The 19,088-nt window shown below is 48.6% G+C and overlaps 1 protein-coding gene across 1 annotated transcript in view; it reads right to left on the bottom strand.

Annotated features, from left to right (window-relative positions):
• RANBP10 (RAN binding protein 10) overlaps positions 1–19,088 on the bottom strand; it is a 60,772-nt gene that overhangs the window by 15,005 nt on the left and 26,679 nt on the right. Inside the window, exon 4 of the mRNA XM_005896535.3 lies at positions 2,827–2,994. Coding sequence (XP_005896597.1) covers positions 2,827–2,994 — 168 coding nt within the window. The remainder of the gene's footprint in view (positions 1–2,826; positions 2,995–19,088) is intronic.

The raw sequence follows: 19,088 nt of genomic DNA, 5'->3' as shown, positions 1-19,088 counted from the left end.
ACTAGTAATGACACAGACAGCTCACCAGTGACACACAGGGCGAGTGCTGTGACAGAGGACGAGGGAGCAAATAAAAGGAGCAGGGCAGCTGGAGGCAAGAATTGTCACTCTGCTTCTCTAAAGGGAAAAAGGTTCTGAGGTGAGAGAGCAGTCACTGGCTCACTGATTCTGCGTGAGGTTCTGAAGCACATTATACTGACATGCAGGCTTGTGAGAAGGAAACAAGGTCATTAGAAGAGTCACCAAGTGGTCTATCACTCAGAGTTCATTGACCTTTCTTTAAATTTTGTGATCTAGAAGATGTAGAGGATAGGTCAGATTCATTTTTTAGTAAGGTCTCAGCAGTATCCTTGTGGACAAGACAGAAACACGTGAGCTTCAGAATAACACAGTGAAGTGCTTCTTAAATGGCAGGTGTCTACCTGGACAAGCTGTAGGCTGAAGGGCTCAAATCTAGCCTTGTCCTCTTCCAATATTTTTATCAGTATCTTGATGAAAACACATAGAAACATGCTCACCCAAATTTAGGTTAACACACAGCTAAAGATTGTTAACATGTAGCTGTTAACATACAGCTGTGGTGTTAGAGAAGACTCTTGAGAGTCCCTTGGACTCCAAGGAGATTCAGGAGTCTGAAATTAGTCCTGAATTTTCATTGGAAGGACTGATGCTGAAGCTGAAACACCAATACTTGGGCCACCTGATGCAAAGAGCTGACTCATTGCAAAAGACCCTGATGCTGGGAAAGATTGAAGGTGGGAGAAGAAGGGGATGACAGAGGATGAGACGGTTGGATGGCATCACTGACTCTATGGACATGAGTTTGAGTAAGCTCTGGGAGTTGGGGATGGACAGGGAAGCCTGACGTGCTGCAGTTCATGGGGTCGCAAAGAGTAGGACACAACTGAGCAACAGAACTGAACTGAACAGCTGAAGAGGATACCAAACATTGGAGACAGGATAAGCAAGACCAAAGCAGATCTTGACAGACTAAGAAAATTGACAATATAGACCTAAAGGAAGTTTAATTATGAGAAGTGTAAGGTCTAGCATGGGGCGCACATAAACATGTACTAGGGAGATAAGTTTTTAAAAACAGTGAGAGGGTCTGGCTGACACCGAGGTGGCCATGAGCTCTTTAGGGATCTAGACCAACAAAGGGTTGAGGGCCCAGAGGAGGGAGGTGCAGGTGCAGAGAGAACAATAAGTATATCCCAAATCTCGTGTCCCACGGCAGGTGCCATGCTCTGAGTAAAGTAAGGACAAGCTGAAGAGAGGTAAGGAGGGCAGGTGTTCAGAGCAGAGAGGCAGGACTGGGCCTGGCTCGGAGGGGCAAGCGAAGCAGGACTTGGGCAAGGACTGAGAGCCCATAACAGCAGGCCCTGGATTTTGACAGCAGAAGAGTGAAGAGGCAGAAAATGGTTGGAGTCCAAGAACACAGGGGGAATGAGGCCTTGCCCTGGAGCAGCTAGCTCCTTGCAGCTGGATACCAGCACTTGCAGCTAGGTGGCCACGGGTCAGGGGAGGGTTTCCCGGACGTGCGGCTGGGTCAGCTCTGCGGCATCTGTGCTATGCTCCTGGCCGCCCACACTGGGCTGTGGCATCTGAGTGCCCTGCTGAGGAATACTGGCTCCTGATCACCTGCCACAAGTAGACCTGATTTCCACACAGGTCTCCTGATTTTTCCCGGGCTTGGAGAAGCCACAGAGGGGATGTGGGGAGTGGCAGCCACCTTCTGACTGCCCCTGAAACTAGGGGAAGTGAGCCTCTGATGAGTTGGGTTCAAAGTCAAATGCCCAACTCCCTTTCGTGGCAAAGCCTCTGGTCAACCTGGCTGGTAGGGTTCTGCCAGATTAGAGACCTCTGCAAACTCAGGCAGGCCTGCCTAGCAGTTAGGTACCACCTCATAGCCACTCTGGCTGTGGGTTCCGCTCCCTCAACGGCCAAACAGTACCCATCCCTACCAGGGCAAGGTGTCAGAACAGCCAGAGTTCCTCTCTCTCTGAAGTTCTATCCTAAGTCTCTCTGTGTGTACAGGACTGCTCTGCAAGGGAACCTCCACCTGCCTGCTGCTGCTCCTGGATTTCTGACTGGCTGATGGCACCACTAATCCAGCTACTTTCTCATGTTCCCTTCTTGCCAGTGTGCCCCACCTGTCACTAACCCATGCTGCACCACCCCAAGGCCTCTGCAGGCCTGTTCTCCACTGTCTGCACCCATCACCACAGCTGTATCTCAGGTCATCTGCCTCCTCCTCAGCCCTTACTCCAGTCAGTTCGTCCTTCTCAGTTTAACCAAAGGGATCTTTCCAACTTAATTCTGTCGAAGCTGCTGTCTATTAACCACAAAAAGGCCAGAAGAGATCTGGCCCCATCTGACTCCAGCTTGTCTGTTTACCTCGTGTACTACAGCAGCCCTCACTGTTGCTCCATAGCAACCAGTGCCCTACAGAAGGGCCAGCCAAAGTCTGGGCCCAGGCGACTGGCATACAAATCACTTCCACTGTCCAGTATGTTCTAGAGCCCCTCAAACTTCTTATCAACCCTAAACCTTGCTCCAGTGAGTGTCACACAGGCCAGGAGCATGACCATGACATTACTCTCCCTGAGCACTGACCCAGGCTCAATAAATGCTGTTGAATGGATAGATTAGCAAAGGGAGAACCCCTACACACTCTCTTCCCCTTTCAAGGCTCCAATGCTTAGAAAGGGCTGCAGTTTCCCCAGAGCTCAGCAGAGGATATACAGCACGGCTCTGGCTTCAAAACCTCTCATCAACCAAAGTGGCTCCACAGGGCAGACCCTCCCAGGTCCCCTATGTACCCACCAAGGCTATGGCCATTCTTGGTGTAGAAGCAAGTGCCGTTGATGAGGTTGACACAGCAGCCAATCACGTCTCCTGTAGTGAATGTGGGACCATAGGGCTGGCCAGTCCCAGAGGAGCAGAAGGAATGCCCATCATCACCATGGTAACCATAGGAATGTTTATCCCAACCTGTGGAGAAAAAGAGAGCAAGAGCTGAGGTGAGGTACTTGAGAGAACAAGACAGTCAAAGAAGCCCACTCAGGCTGAGCTCTAGCCTCCACCACCTCACTAGCACACCTGGCCTCCCAGAGCTGGCTGTGGGCAGGGTCTGGCTGTGTTAAATGAGCAGTGAGTTCAGCAAGTCACTGCCCTGAGGAGCTGAGGCAGCCCTCCCAAAGAAAGAGCCCAAGCTGGGGTTAACAGGAACCAAAAACATGCGAGCCCTGGAAGGGACTTACCAGAGGGCCATGAAACAAGATGACTGGGGGAAACCTCATGAAGGAGAAGGGGCTTGAACTGAACTCTGAGGTATATCATGGGTTTTTTTTAATGCTTTTTTAAACTGAAGTATTATTTACATGTAATAAGATTCTTCCTTTTTAACTCACAGTTCAACAAGTTTTAACAAATATTACCCCCACCACTATCAAGATATAGAACATTCCCATCAATCCAAAAAGTTTTCCCTCATGCCTCTTTGCAGCCGATTCCATTCCACTCACCCCTAAGCCTTTGGCAACACTGATCTGATTTGTTCCTATGGTTTTGCCTTTACCAGAACGTCATATAAATGGAATCACAGGGCTTCCCTGGTGGCTCAATGGTAAAGGATCTGCCTGCCAAAGCAGGAGATATGGATTCAAACCCTGGTCCAGGAAGATCCTACATGCCACGGAGCAACTTAGCCCAACATGCAAGACAACCATTGAGCCAGCACTCCACAGCCCAAGCGCTGCAACTACTGAAGCAGTGAGCCCTAGAGCCCATGCTCCGCAACGAGAAGCCACTGAAATGAGAAGCCCGCCTGCCACAACTAGAGAAAAGCCTGTACAGCAATGAAGACCCAGCACAGTCAAAAATTAAAAAAATAATTTAAAAAAAAAATGGAATCACAGAATATGGAGTTTCTCGTGTCTAGTTTCTTTCACTCAGCATAATGCCTTTGAAATTTATCTACATTGTTAGGTGTACCTGTATTTTGTTTCTTTTGATTGCTGAGTAGAACTCCATTGTATGGACATACCACCGTTTGTCCATTTACTAGTTGATGGCATACGGTTGTTTCTAATTTTTGGCTAATATGAATAAAGCCACTAGACATTTGTATACAGGTCTTTGTACAGACATATGCTTTCATTTCTCTTTATACTTAGATGGGGGACTGCTGGGTCACAAGATAAGTATATGTTTTACTTGACAACAAACTGTCAAACTGTTTTCCAAAGTGGCTATACTGTTTTGCATCCCTACCAGCAATGTATGAGTTTTCACAATCTCACCAGCACTTGGTACTGTCAACTGTTTTTCATTTCTTCTTTTTCTCTTAAGATGTTTTAATATGTACGCAGTGGCTGTAATTTGTATTTCCCCAATGTCCAAGGACCTTAAGCATCTTTTCAATTACTTCTTTACATTGATAATTTTATTAGAAAATTACATTATTGAATTATTATTTAATAATTTTATTAGAAAATTCAATAATTCAAAATTCTAATAATTTTATTAGAAAATTATTGAACTATCTATTCAAATCTTTTTTTTTTTTAATTTATATGGAACCATGTGAAGTCACTCAGTCATGTGCGACTCTTTGCAACCCCATGGACCGTAACCTACCAGGCTCCTCTGTCCATGGGATTTTACAGGCAAAAGTAATGGAGTGGTTTGCCATTTCCTTCTCCAGCAAATCTTTAAAAAAAAAAACTGGTTTGTAAATCTTATTGAGTTGTAAGAGTTCTAGATCTATTTTGGATACAAAATGTGTTTTGCAAATATTTTCTTCCAGTCTGTGATTTGTCTTTTTTCATTTTCTTAACAGTATCTTTCAAAGGCCTGTTGGGATTTTTAAAATCATTTTTAAAAATTTGAATATAGCTGATTTCCTGCTGGGATTTTGACTGGGATTGTACTGAATCTACAGATCAACTTGGAAAGAATGGGCAGTATAATAATATTGATTATTCAAATCCATGAACATGGTATACTTCTCCATTTATTCAGGTCTTCTTTAGTTTCTCTCAGCAGTGTTTTGTCAAATTTATCACTAAATACTTCACTTTTGATGTTATTATGTTATTTTAAAATTCTAATTTCTAATTGTTTCTTGGTATTATATCAAAATATAATTGATTTTGGGGGTGGGAGAATGGGGTCAAGGTTTCTTTCTGGAGTGATAAAATTGTCCTAAAATTAGAGTATGATACTGGTTGCACAACTGTGCAAACATGCTAAAAACCCACTGAACTGTACATTTTATTTCTTTTTTGGCTGCACTATGCAGCATGCAGGATCTTCAGTGACCAGAGAGCAAATCCATGTCCCCTACACTCCATGTGTGGCGTCTTAACCACTGGACTGCCAGGGAAGTCTTGAACTACCCACTTTAAAAGACTAGACTTTGTGGGATGCAAATTTTAACTCAATAAAGCTATTAAACACACAAATGTATTTGACTTTATTTATTCATCTGGTATCCTGCATCCTTGTCAAACCCACCAATCAGTTCTGGTGGCTTTTGTAAAGACTGCAGTGTCCACTGAAAAAGAGTTCCTAAGCAAGAAGCTGCCACACTTCCCACATACAAAGAACATATGTATAGTTCAGAGAAAGCATCAGGAGCACCAGATTTGAGGCCACAGGCCGAGTTCTCAGCATGGAGTCTCCCAAGACAGGCTTCAGTGGCTGAAGCTACTAGAAACCCAAACTTCTGCTCCAGGGGCCTGGGATGCCAGGGACAGTGGTGGGCTCGCTTAATGCTGTCTGACCAGCACAGCCTTCCCTAAAGCCAAGCCCTCTGCTTACCACCTCCTGAGGCCATTGGCTGTCGGGGGAAGACTGTCCAGCAAAACCACTGTCCATTCTAGCTCTCCACAAAGAATCCTTGTAGGAGGGCTGGCTTGCTGTTTCTATCGTTCCTCTCAGAACTATGCCCACAGTTGCTGATTGATGCCCACCGAGTTCTCTCTTTTGCCAGTGCATCAAGGTTTGCCAATGCTTGCCCTCTGAAGGTTACTATAACATTCTTTGGTCTACCCCTAGTATATCGCCCACATACTTGATCAGTCCTGGTTCCTGTTGAGCCTCTCTGGTCACCAGTCACTGTTTCTGGAGCTGTCTCTGTCTCACTCACCACTTCCTAAGCCTCCCTCCAACCCTTCCCATCAGGAATCTGAGAGATGAGAGATGACACAGGTGTGTGCACACATATGGTGTGTATTTGTGTGCAGTGACTAGTTCCAGTCCATTCTTTCTCACACAAGGATGATCCTGTTTGACAGATCTTTTGTGCAGATTCTATAGTCTAGAAGATAGAAGACACAGGCTGGAAGGTTTTCTTTTGTTTCTTTTTTTAGCCTTCTCCAGATGAAGCAGCAGGTACTCTTTAAAAATGAATACAAATGTGGCCATTTGATTTACTGAAGCTAGTGAAATCATCACCAGAACTGTTTCCAACTTAGTGACTCAAGGATATTTGTGAGCTATTTCTGTCTCAGTGTATGGGAGCTCAATAGCCATCGCCAAAACAACAGATGTTTATATTTTCAAAGACCTAAAATAAAAATTTGAGTATTTTGAATACTTTTCTTCAAAGATAAACTATGTAATTATTTTGACAAACCTACCATAGAATTTTTGGATTTTTAACTCAAGCTACTCAAGCTATATATGGGTTTTAAGTTTCTAAAAACTAAAGAACTCAAATAAAAACTCAAAATATCTATTTAGAGTCAGTTCAGGATTCACCATCATCTCAGTTTGACCGAAAAATAGATACGTTTTCCTGTTTTGCTTTTCTTCAATCCCCAAATGAATTTTTATCAGTTATACAGACTTGCCCAGAGGAAGAAAATTCACAATCCCTGTGGCATACTGAATGTGAAGTGAAAGTTGCTCGGTTATGTCCGAATCTTTGAGACCCCATGGACTACACAGTCCAAGGAATTCTCCAGGCCAAAATACTAGAGTGGGTAGCCATTCCCTTCTCCAGAAGCATATTGAATAAGGCCTCCCAAAGATGTCTAGGTCCTAATGTCCAGAACCTGTAAAATACGCTACTTTGCATGGCAATAAAGATTTTGCAGAAGTGATTAAGTCAAGGCTCTTGAAATGGGGAGATGATCCTGGATTATCTGGGATGGGGAAAGTACAGTAATGCAGTTACAAGGATACATGTAAGAGAGAGGCAGGGGCATCAAGTCAGAAAAGGTGATGTGATGGTGGCAGCGGAGAGAGAACAGAAGATGCCATTACACTGCTGGCTTTGAAGATGAAGGTAGGGGGCCATCAGTCAAGGTATGTAAGTGGGCTCCAGAATCTAGAAAAGGCAAGGAAGTAGATCCTCCCCAACAGCCTCCAGAAAGACTACCACCCTGCTGACACCTGGGTTTCAGGACTTTTGTCCTCTAGAACTGTAAGAGGATTATTTTAATCCACTACTATTGTAACAGCAACAACAGGAAACTAATACAGTCCGCTATGGCTTGCCTGGAAAATCCCATGGACAGAGGAGCATGGTAGGCTCCTACAGTCCATGGGGTTGCAAAGAGTCAGATACGACTGAGCGCCTTCACTCACTCACTCACTCACGGCTACAGAAGTTTCTGAGCGTTTGGAATTATCAGTGCAGAGAAGCAACACCTCAGCTACTTGTCTCCTGCTCTTCAAAGCGCTATGAAGTTAAAAGCTTTTCAAAGAAGATCACAGGGCTGTAATGTATCTTCAATAGAAGCTATCATTTCATAGCCAATATTTTTTCCAAACACCATTAAGAGCTTGCATGTGTGTGTGTCTGTGTGTGTGTAAGATGTGTATGAATGCATGGGAAAGGGTTTTTAACTTGGGTTAAAAACAGAATATGAGTATATGGCTCATTTAGTAACAGTGGCTGCAGCAGCAGCAGTTTGGTTTAAGACCACTGTGCTACTTTTCCATCTTCTGGAAAGAACAAACATCATCTAACTGTTATCACTTAGTTAAGAGAGGCCTGCTCCACGGAACTGACAAATAAGGGTGGTGGGTGGTGTGAAAGGAGCAGAGAAGATACAACATCTAAGTAAATCAACGAGCAAACAAGAAAACACCTGGTAGGAAAAAAATGCTCTGAAAAAAACTGAGCCAGACGATGAGCTGGAAGTGGGAGTGGGGATGAGGAGTGACCCCTGAGCAGAGGTCAGCTTGACGAGAGTATCAGAAGGAAGAACTTTCGAGGTAAGAGGAATGAGTTCAGCATGTCTGAGAAACAGAAAGGCAGCCAGGAGGGCTGGAGCTGAGTGAGACTGAGGAAAGACTGGGAGTGGAGTCAACAGGGTTTGCTGAATGTGGGCGCTGACAGCGTGAGGGGAAGTGAAGACGACTCCCAGGTTTCTGTCCTGGGCAAATGGGTGGATGGTGGTACCACTCACTAAAAGATGGAGAAGATGGACAGAAGGAAGAGATCTTCAGGACATGTTAAATTTGACATGTCTTATTAGACATCAAAGCAGCTGGGTGGCAATACAAGGCAGGTGAGATGACTGTCACTCGTCCCAGATGTGGTAAGGTTGCCATGGGGAACACTCACTAAACAAACAGTGGTGTGGACAGAAAACTTAAAGTGAAGTCACTGGAGGATTTTCCTGTGCGCTATCCTCATACAATGGCTTTCTGTTTTCCTTTGAGAGAAAAATTCAGGCTAGTCAAGGACTAGAAAGGGCAGAACAAACACAAGAGAAAAGTACCAGAGGCCCAAATAGATGAGGACATGTTAAAGGGCACAAAGTCACTCGAAATGGACTCAGTCACCCCCACCCTCAATGGACCTTCCCCCTAGGGCTTGAGAAGCTGTGCAGCAGACAGAAGGGCTCCCCAGGAAGTGCTAGTGGTGAAGAACCTGCGTGCCAGTGCAGGAGACGTAAGAGACATGGGTTCAATCCCTGGATCAGGATTGCACGTGCGCACACATACACACACACACACCAGACAGAAGCTGGACTGCACACACGCAGACACACATACAGACACACACACACACACACACAACAGAAGCTGGTACTACAAGGCCATTCTTGAGGTATCGGGCAGACAGAAGAAAAACTGTGAGGCCAAGGCCTAAATGCTGTTACACGTTCTGCAGTGACTCTGGTTTTTGCTGTCAGTCTCAGGCTAAGGTACTAAGGAGAGGGGATCTGGCCTCTGTTAGAAAGAGACACTGCTATCCTGGATGCCAGGGTAGCTCATGTGGCCTGAAGGGCCTCTGCGGTCTGCTCTCGCACACAGCACTGTCCCTTCTCAGGTGGCAGACCCCGGGCCATCATTCACCTTCTCAGACCTTGGTTCCCTTCTCTACAAAATCAGGGGGAGCAATTAAACATCATTGTCAAAGGGCCCTAGGTATCTACTTACAAGAACACTCCAAGAGTCCAAACCAATCATAAAGTATGGTAATCCCCATCTGAAGGCTGAGGAAACTGAGGCACTGAGAGGCTCCACAAAGGCCTATGGTCTTATAGATTACACTCTCAGAGGCTTGGATCTCCTATCTTCCTTTTTTTGGCGGGGGGGTGGGGGGGGGCGCTGTATGATGCAGCATGTGGGACCTTTAGTTCTGCAACTGGGGATGGAACCCACACCCGCCCCCCTCAGTGGAAGCATGGAGTCTTAGCCACCCACTGAACTGCTAGGGAGGGCCTCTGGTCTCTTCTTTTCTGAGAGACTTTCAAGTAGGCTCCAAGCAGGTACCCACGAGAGTGAAGGTGAAGCCTCCTCCTTCCTGGGATGGTCCCGATCCAATCACAGGGAAGAGGAAGATGCTCTGAAGACCAGACTGGGCTCCATCAGCACAAACTGCAGGGAACCCCAGGTTTCTGGAGCCTAGGCTCAGCCACCTGACCAGCGCTACTCCCTGTAGGTGACTGGCTGGGTTCTGTCAACTTTTACGAAGGGACTGGGCACCAGCAGACTGGGCACCACGCCGCTGGCACCCAGCCCCCAAGGCTGTGGGAACAAACAGCAGGATCGGGGAACAAGGAGTGCCAGGATATGTCTGCCAGCCCCCTTCACTGGGGGATAGCACTCCTTTTCTCAAGAGGTAGCTCCTCCCCTGTGTCAACCCTAGGGCTCCAGGGGGGAATGCTAATCCTAGGGAGCCTCCTCCCTGACCCAAGCTGGACTAGAAGGAGATCTTTCTGGAATTTCTGTACAAGGAAGCTGGGAGGAGAGTAGGCCTCAAAGCCCTGTGCTGCCATTGTTCCAACCTCATGTAGAAAGCCAGTTTGACAGACTAAAGCTAATAAGCAGAAAGCAGACAAAAGACAGGCAGAGAGCCTGAAAGACTAAATCCCAGATGGCATTTGAGTCCCCAAGACTTTGCACCTCTCCTTGCCCTGCTTGAGGGCTGGCTGACCCAGCTGGTGAGAGATGGGATTCTCATCCTGGAAACAAAGTTCTCTGACTAAAGGGGCCACATCCAAGCATCTTTACGTTGCCTAACACGTGGCCCACAGTAGGTGCTCAAGAAACATCTGTTGAAATGGAAAGGGAAATGGGTTGAGGGCTAGCAGGACTCCTGAAGCACAAGTCCCTGGGGTCAGACCATGCTGACTGACACACCACCCAGGGGCCATGCTGGGCTCTACCAAGAGTTTGGTTATTGCGACTTTTCTTTTTAAGAAAAGCTAAGTAATTAGAGCAATCTGCCTGCATCATGCCCCTATTTGTATACATTAATGGTAAAGCCACTTCTGGACCCCCCAAAGAGGCTGCAGACCTGGCTCATCCCCTGGGAAAGTCCTTTAACTTTTCTGGGTTTCAGCTTCCTCACCTCTGAAGGAGGGCAGCTGATATAAGTGTCCCTGCCAGCTCTGGAAGAATCCATAGTTCTTAGTCCTCCTTCCCATTAGGAGGGTCTAGCAACCATGGTCTTTCCCTGACCTCTGCCTAGGTGAGTCTCCCCTGCAGCCCTATCAACCTCAGCTCCGGGACAGACCTCCCCCCACCCCCCATTCCTGCCCCGGAGCCAAAGTCAGCCACTTTCTAAGTGTGGACCCTGGCAGTCACCCCTCCCTGGGTGGGCCTGGTGTGAGGCTGGGGTGATGAGACCAGGAATGAGGGTTATCACCCTCACCACAGGGCCAGAGCCAGCTGTCTCAGAGGATAGCAGGCTGTGAGGGCCAGAAGAGAATGAGGGAGCTCAACTGCCCTTCAGGGAAACAGCTCCAGGGGCTTGGGGACGACGAATGCTGGTGCTGCACAATAGGGACAGCACTGTGACAGTGAGTGCCACCCAACTAACCATTCTTCCCTCTCCAAAAGGAAAGAACTCTGTCCCTCCCACAGAGAATGGATGGGTCGCCAGGCTGGCACCCACACAGAAAAGCCTATCCCTGCCACGTCAGACACCTACCAGATGCCGGTGATGCAAGGAGAAGCCACGCCACATTCAGGCCAGAAGGCACAAGGCCCCAAGCGTCCCATTCTGATGCTCTGGCACCACCCACTTCCCTCTCCATCATTACCGGAGGGGAATTCCCAATCAGAGAGGTACGGGGGTGGCTGAGGACAAGGCTCATCATCTCGGCACTCCCAGATGCCATCCCTGGTTACAGTGACCTCGAGGTGGGCGACTCCCTCTAGGGGTGCCAGGAACTCCAGCGTGACTGCTCCAAGAGCCCCTCCGCCTGCCACTCCCATCTGCCAGGATATGTCGAGGGCTCAATCCCAGGGGAACTAGGAAGGGAGGGGACGCCTATTGCTGCATGGAGAGATTTCCACATCATCACCACATTAGCACCGAAGTGGGGAGTGGGGCTGGTGCTGTGCCTGCCTACCAGGCTCTAGTCCTGGCCCACAAATGACCAACACACAGGCTCCAGCCCAGACCTCATAAACCAGCCTGAGCAATAGCCCCTAGGGCACCAAATCAGCCCTCTCTCCCCAACAAACAGATCCTGATCATCACTGGACTTTGAGATCAGGAAGCCTTGGGTCTGAATCCCAATTCTGTCACTTCTTAGCCCTCTGAGTTCCCCTGGCTGAACCCTTTCTGGGTTGACAATGGACATGGAAAACCAGCCTGCAGGAGGCACTCCCTGGCAAGCTTCCCTGCCCCCTCTCTCTTTACCACCAGCTCCCTGGTCAAGCCTGGGCACTTCACACTTCCTCTTTCTCCTGCCTTGAGGGAGTGAGCAGAAATGGAGCCAGCTTTCCTAACTCACAGCCCACCAAGGCAGCACCAGGCCGGCTCCACTCTTACTGGGCCCCGGCTTCCTGGGTAGGTCACCTGGCCCTCAGAGCACTTGGCCATGCTGCTCGTAGGGCTGGCTACCGAGGGAAGGCGCTGGGCTGGCTTGGCCAGGGTGCTTCTGAAACCTGGGGTTGCTGTGGGGGGAGCGCAAATGTCTTAGGAGATCCCCTGGCAGAGCTGCTTCTCAAGCATGGTCACTCACTCAGGGTCAGCCATCCCCGGAAATCCATCAGATAATTGTTCTTCCGATAACCTCAAATATCTTAAAAAATCTGATGGGGCCCGTAGCCTGGAGCAGGTCAACAACGGATAATGGGAAAGCGAAAGAGATTTTCTCATTCAGCAAACTCTGTGAGGGTAGCATCAGAGAAGCCTCATCACAGTGCTCACAAGACTGTTACCCCAAGCTCTAGGAACCTTAACATCAAGAACAGGACCAACACAAGCCTCAGGTGATGACTCTGACAGCTCCAGACTAAAGGGGCCAGAGGGGCCCTGGAGGGTCTTGTCTTTACGGTGGCTCAACACGAAGACCAAGGCAAAGCAGGCAGGAGGAAAGGCTGTCTCTGCAGACAGCTGTGACTCTAGGAGTCTGTCCTCGTAGGGGCACCCAGGCCCTCCACTGAGGTAGATCCAGGTGTCAGCTGAAGCCCTGGGCAGGCTGAGTGACTATGCAGCCAGCACCTGCATGTGAACGGGCCTTCCATGGGTCGTATCTACCCTCAGAAACAGATACCCAATCACCAGGAGAGGTGCAGGGACAGCCAGGATAGGTGGGTCTAGACAGGACATGGCTCAAGTGGCATGGGGAACATTTGGCAGGGCTACCTGCCCACACCTCAGGCTCCCAGAGGACAAGCCAGGTCTCTCATCCATGCTGAATCAGGCTAAGGAAAGGGGTGACCGTCTCCCCCTAAGCTGAGGCGCAACCTCAGCTCCCTGGCCTTGGTATCTCTCCTCTGGGGTTGGGTTTGGCTTGCCCTTCTGGCCACTAAGCTCCTCCCAAACATCTGGGCAAAGTCACTAGACAGATGACCCGTGGTAAAGTAAGCGCCTGTGACGTCCTGCACCTGCTGCCAGATCCTGAGAAGTGGGCATAGGTAAAAGCCTTCCCCAAAGAAGGCCCAGTGTGACACTGTACTACTTCCAGGAGCCCTACATCCAGACTTCTTCGACCCAGTGCTAAGGAGGCAGCAAGAGGTTGACCAGTAACTGGTCCCACTCAGCTCTTCCCTCATGTGGCCCCGGTCTCCAGCCACGATAGACGACACTTGATAATCTCTGTTTTCAGAGACTGACAAACTCAGGTTTCAGAACTGGCTCTTCTGCTGTTGATGAAACCTTTTGTCTCAAAGGACTTAACTTGCCCTGAAAAACACAGCCTTCAATCCAGAATTTTTACTTCTGTGCTACAGAGAGGTGGCAGCTAGTATCTGGAAGAAGAGCAGGGCACTGTAGACTAGAAATCCCCAGGCCCAGGAATAACTTACTTGTTACTTAGTTGAGGGAAGAAAGGCCCATGCAAAAGGACCACGGGTTTAACTGGCCGCGGGGCCAAGGGCATTGCCGGCCCAGGCAAGGGCTGCAGGGAAACAGAGGGCTCTGACACAGAACAAGCTCCACAGGAGGGACTGAGGAAGGCCCTGCGGCACCAACACCATTAACTCCAGTGAACCACCAGGAGTTTAGACCACCCTCTGCCTGGACCACCCAGTGGAAGCTATTGCCAGAGCTCCAAGGTCCCTAGGTTTCTCTCCCTCCACTCCCGCCGGGGTCATTTCCCAAGGATACCTCAAAGATGGAACAGAATAAGAAAGGCAGCAAGGGGACGAGACACACCCAGCACAGAAACCCCAACCTATCTTCCCACAGCCCTGGTCCTGGGAGCTACTCCAGTGGCTTCAGGGGGCCCCCCTGGCTGTCCTCCTTCCCCAGGCCAGGCTGCCTCGAGGCACCCAGAGGCATGAACACAGGACCAGCACCCTCCAGCTTCTTCGCTTCACCAGCCTCAAGGGATACTCGCTGGGGAGGCTTGCATGGTGTCTACCATCAAGCCCAGGTTCTTGAGGCCTGTTCCCAGGGGCGTTGCTGGCATTAGGAGGGGTATCCCAGATGCCCAGGGGCACCCTGATGATTCAACCCACCCAGTGGGAGAGATGTATGACTTCCCAACGGAAGGGACTGAGCAGCCCCAGGGCAGACCCCTGGGAAATAATGCAGATCCTGGGGTAAAACATGCTCCAAAGACAGGTGGTTATCAATGGTGAATCCGAAGGGGGCTCATGAGCTGTGGGGAACAAGGATCTCAGCCCACATGGAGGGAGACAGAAGGAGCCCCCCATGTGGTGGGTACAGACAAACAGCATTTATAGCCTACTGAAAACCCACCTCTGTGCCACCTGCACAAAGCCACTTGCTATTGCTACCTGCTCTGAGCAGACACCTTCCCCTGTGTATCTTCAGGAGCACAGAGAGGAAGGATGTCCAGCACTCTGTTATTTGTTGCTGTACCCTAGCACCTGCCCTCAGGAACCTGACATGGACCCTCATTGGTCTGTCCTGATCTCTGCTATCTGCTGCTGCTTTCCCATGGCACACGCAGATATGAAATATCAGCGGCGTGCAGAAGGTGTCCCGCCCAGGAGAAGCAGGGACGAAACACTCCCAGGGGTGTGCTTAGATAGCCCACTCTGATAGCCCACTGATAGCCCACTCTGAGTAAGGAATGGGCGTAGTAAGGTCAGCTCCAGGGAGAGGAAAAGATGCTCACTGGAACCCGAGGATAGTGTGGAACAAGCAGACAGTCCCTCCGCCACCCCCCTCCTCTTGCACTACGCCCTCTCCTCTCACCCCCACCAAGTCCTGGCTGCCAGGTACCATCTGCTTCAGGAGATACACCCCCATCCCCAACTCCCAGCTGCGGTTCTACCAGTTGCTTCTTTTCCAACATTTCAAGGAAAGGATGCCCCAGTGGGCCTGGGCTCTCCTTTGAGGGATTGTAATGATGAAGGTAATAGATGCTACCCCAAGAGAACATCTGCCTCCTCCACAGAAACGGCAAGGAGGAAATGATTAGTTGTCCAGCTTGCTGCAGACGAGGCTGCCTAGTAACACAGCCTAGTCTCCCCGGCCCTGTCTGAGGTACGAGACACAGAAGGAAGATCTGTCCTAGCCTAGCCCCCTTCAAAGCACCTGAGCCTGGGAGGAGCCCAAATCCCCTCTACCCACGCCCATGACTTTCTTCCTGCTTCTCCAACCCAGGGATCCCAGCCCACATGCTCTGCTGCCAGCTCAACAACGGAAGGGTGGGGCCACAGGTACACTCACCTGCCCACAGACCATCCTGACTGGCTTCAAAACCATTTAGCCAAGAGTTCTGAGAGTCTTTTTTTGGCCACACCTGTTCCTTGGTTCACACTTAAGGAGGCCAAAAACACCTTACAAAAGATAAACATCAAAACTTCGACATCTTCCATCAGAAACCTTTGACTATACAAGCTACAACATGCCCATATGTTCCTGGGAAAAGACTGAACACCAGGCCTCATTCGAGAGGCGCTCTCTGTTTACCACCTGCTCCCAGGGCCAAATGAGACCCCAGGGTGGCTACCCTCTACCCTCCGACAGCCTCAGAGGCAAACATGTCCTCTCTGAGCTAGTACAGGAAAACCTGTAAGAAAACACTGAAAACATCAACATCCTGACTTTGGTTGCTATCCATCTTCATTCTCTATAATTCAACTCCAGCTAATGCACTAAACATATCTACTTAAATACAGAAAACACAACACTGGAGAGAAAATGTCATTTAGAGTACACCTAACTCCACTCTGATGCACAAACACCCATTAAAGAATTTTAAATGTATACGTACTTTCTTCCTCAGACAAGAAAAAAATCTATAACAATAAACTAACACTTGTGAATCCCCTTTTCCTGTGTCAGGCACTGTTCTAAGCACTTTAAGCACTCAATCCCCATAATCATCCCATATATGAGTTAAGTACTAGTATCACGTCCCATTTACATATGAGGAAACTGAGACCCAGAGCAGTTAGGTGACTTGCTCCAGGAAACACAGCTGCCAGGATACAAATACAGCATGACTCCGGAGTCATGTTCTCAGCCATTGAGCTACACTGATCCAGAAGCCAACCACAACCCGAGGGTTGGCTTCCTCACATGAGCAAAAGAGAGCCAGTAGCTGGTTCAACCATACTGAGCCCCGACACACAGGAAAGGGTAGACAGTCAACCCCCATGCACAATCAGTGCCACGACAGGGCAGTGCAGGGAGGCTGAGCTTCAGATGAAGGCTTCTAGCCCAAGACAGGCTGCAGGCCAGGGGGACTTGACTCAACAATGGTTCCAGAACCACACTTGGCTTACTGCGCCAGTGCATTGAGGCAAAGCCCAGGGAGATTCAGAAATGGCCTGCTCCCACAGCCTAAGGACATCTGTCTCACTCTGGGAAAGCTGCTATAAAAAGATGTGACCCAGTCCCAAGGAGTTCACAATCCAGAAAGGATACTGGGAAAATGGGAAGGAATCACGTGGAGCAAGGTGGTGTCACCAGAGATGCAATTAGGGCTGAAGGGATCGGGAAGACTGCACGAAAGCTCACAAGCAAGGAGGACACCTCCAGGGCAAGGAGGACATCAGCCAAGGGGCAGAGAAGGAAATGTTTGCAGGGTGTTTGGGGTCCCACACAGACCTGCTGGTATGCAGCGTGTGTGGAGGGTAAAGGCGGCAGAAAGAGGTGAGCAGGGCCCACAACACCTGTGTCTGATGGAAAGAGGGGGGTGTCAGAGGTCCAAAGCAGGCAAGGGACAGAGTGTACAAGGGGAACAGAGAACAGAGGCCCAAGGCAGAGAGATTAATCAGGAGGCCATGAAAACAGCCCAGTGGAGAAGCTATAGAGGCTGGAGGTGCAGTGGAGGAAGAATAGAGAGAAAGGCCAGATTAAAGAGATGCTTAAGAGCAGTAGAACCATGGGATGAGGGAAAAGGAGGAAGGATCCTACTTAGGGGCCAGGGTGGACAGTGACTGTCAACAGAGACTGGGAACACATGAGGATCTGCGTTTTGCAGGAAGATAAACCTCACTCTGGGGCAAGCAGGTTCACTGTCTACTAGACCTTAAGCAAAACGCTGAGGATTCTGGAAGTGCAATCTGCTCAGAGTGGAGAAAGGAGTGAGTTGTACACTCTTGCCTGGAGGGCCCTTCAGCTGCCCCTTCATTAAACTTTCAGGACCTGGCAAAGCACCATCAACCATTCAGGGGCCAAAGAGAGTCTGCTGGGTCCCTCAACGAAGGAGAAAATTGCCTCCACCGTCTCCATACCCACGTCACCCAGCTATTATAAGTTCTAATCAAGAATAAGACCCAGATGGGAATGCCCTGGAAATCCAGTGGTTAGAACTCGTGGTAAGTGCTTTCACTGCAATGGCCTAGGTTTGATCCCTGGTCTGGGAAAAGAGATCCCACATGCTGCACAGTCCAGACAAAAGAAAAGAATGAAAGAGACTCCCATGGTGGTCTAAAGGCTGAGACTCCACGCTCCCAATGCAGGGGGCCTGGGTTCGATCCCTGGTCAGGGAACTGGATCCCACATGCCTCAACTAAGACTTCATAGGCTGGATCCCACATGCTGCAAGGAAGACCTGGGGCAGCCAGACCAATAAAAATAAATATAAAAGAATAAAAGAAAAGACAGTCTAGTGTGCGCACATGTGCGTGCACACACACACACACACACACACACACACACACACACACAGAGGACTACTACTCAGCCATGAAAAAGAACAAAATAATGCCATTTGCAGCATGAGATCATCATGCTAAGTGAAGTCAGAAAGACAAACATCATATGACATGACCTAAATGTGGAATCTAAAATATGATACAAATGAGTTTATTTACAAAATAGAAACAGATTCACAGACATAAAGAACAAACTTTCAATTACCAAAGGGGAAAGGAGGGATAAGGGAAGGGATAAATTAGGACTTTGGGACTAGGAAATACAAACTACTACATATAAAATAAACATGGTCCTACTGTATAGCACAAGGATTTATATTTAATATTTTATAATAAATCATAATAAGAAAGAATATGAAAAAGAAAAAAAAAAAAGACAACCTAAATAGGGGGAAAAAATGGCAAATCATGTCACTGACAAGAAACTTATATCCTGAACATATAAAGAACTCTTACAACTCAATAATAAAAAGATTAATAACCCAACTTAAAAACAGTCAAGTCACATTGTGTGGCAAAAAAAAAAAAAAAAAGAAGATATTTAATAGATGTTTCTCCAAGGAAGATAGATAAATGGTCACTAAGCACACGAAGAGAGGCTTGATATTACTAGTCAGGGAAATGAAATGAAAAGCACAATGAGACACCACTTCATACCCACTGGGGCTGCTGTTTGTAAATGGCCCAGTCGTGTCTGACTCTTTGCAACTCCATGGACTGTAGCCCGCCAGGCTTCTCTGTCCATGTAATTTTCCAGGCAAGAATACTGGAGTGGGGTTGCCGTTTCCTACTCCAGGGGATCTTCTCGACTCAGGGATCAAACCCAAGTTTCTTGTGTCTCCTGCACTGGCAGGCATTCTTTACCACTAGCACCACCTGGGAAGCCTCATACCCAATAGGGTGGCTGTAATCAAAAAGTCCGGACAAGGCAATGGCACCCCACTCCAGTACTCTTGCCTGGAAAATCCCATGGACGGAGGAGCCTGGTAGGCTATAGTCCACGGGGCCGCTAAGAGTCGGACACGACTGAGTGACTTCACTTTCACTTTTCATTTTCATGCACTGGAGAAGGAAATGGC

The sequence above is a fragment of the Bos mutus genome, chromosome 18 (genome assembly GCF_027580195.1).
Source record: "Bos mutus isolate GX-2022 chromosome 18, NWIPB_WYAK_1.1, whole genome shotgun sequence".
Classification (NCBI taxonomy): Eukaryota; Metazoa; Chordata; class Mammalia; order Artiodactyla; family Bovidae; genus Bos; species Bos mutus.
The sequence above is the reverse complement of the archived record's forward strand: the minus strand, read 5'-3'. Positions and strand labels throughout refer to the sequence as shown.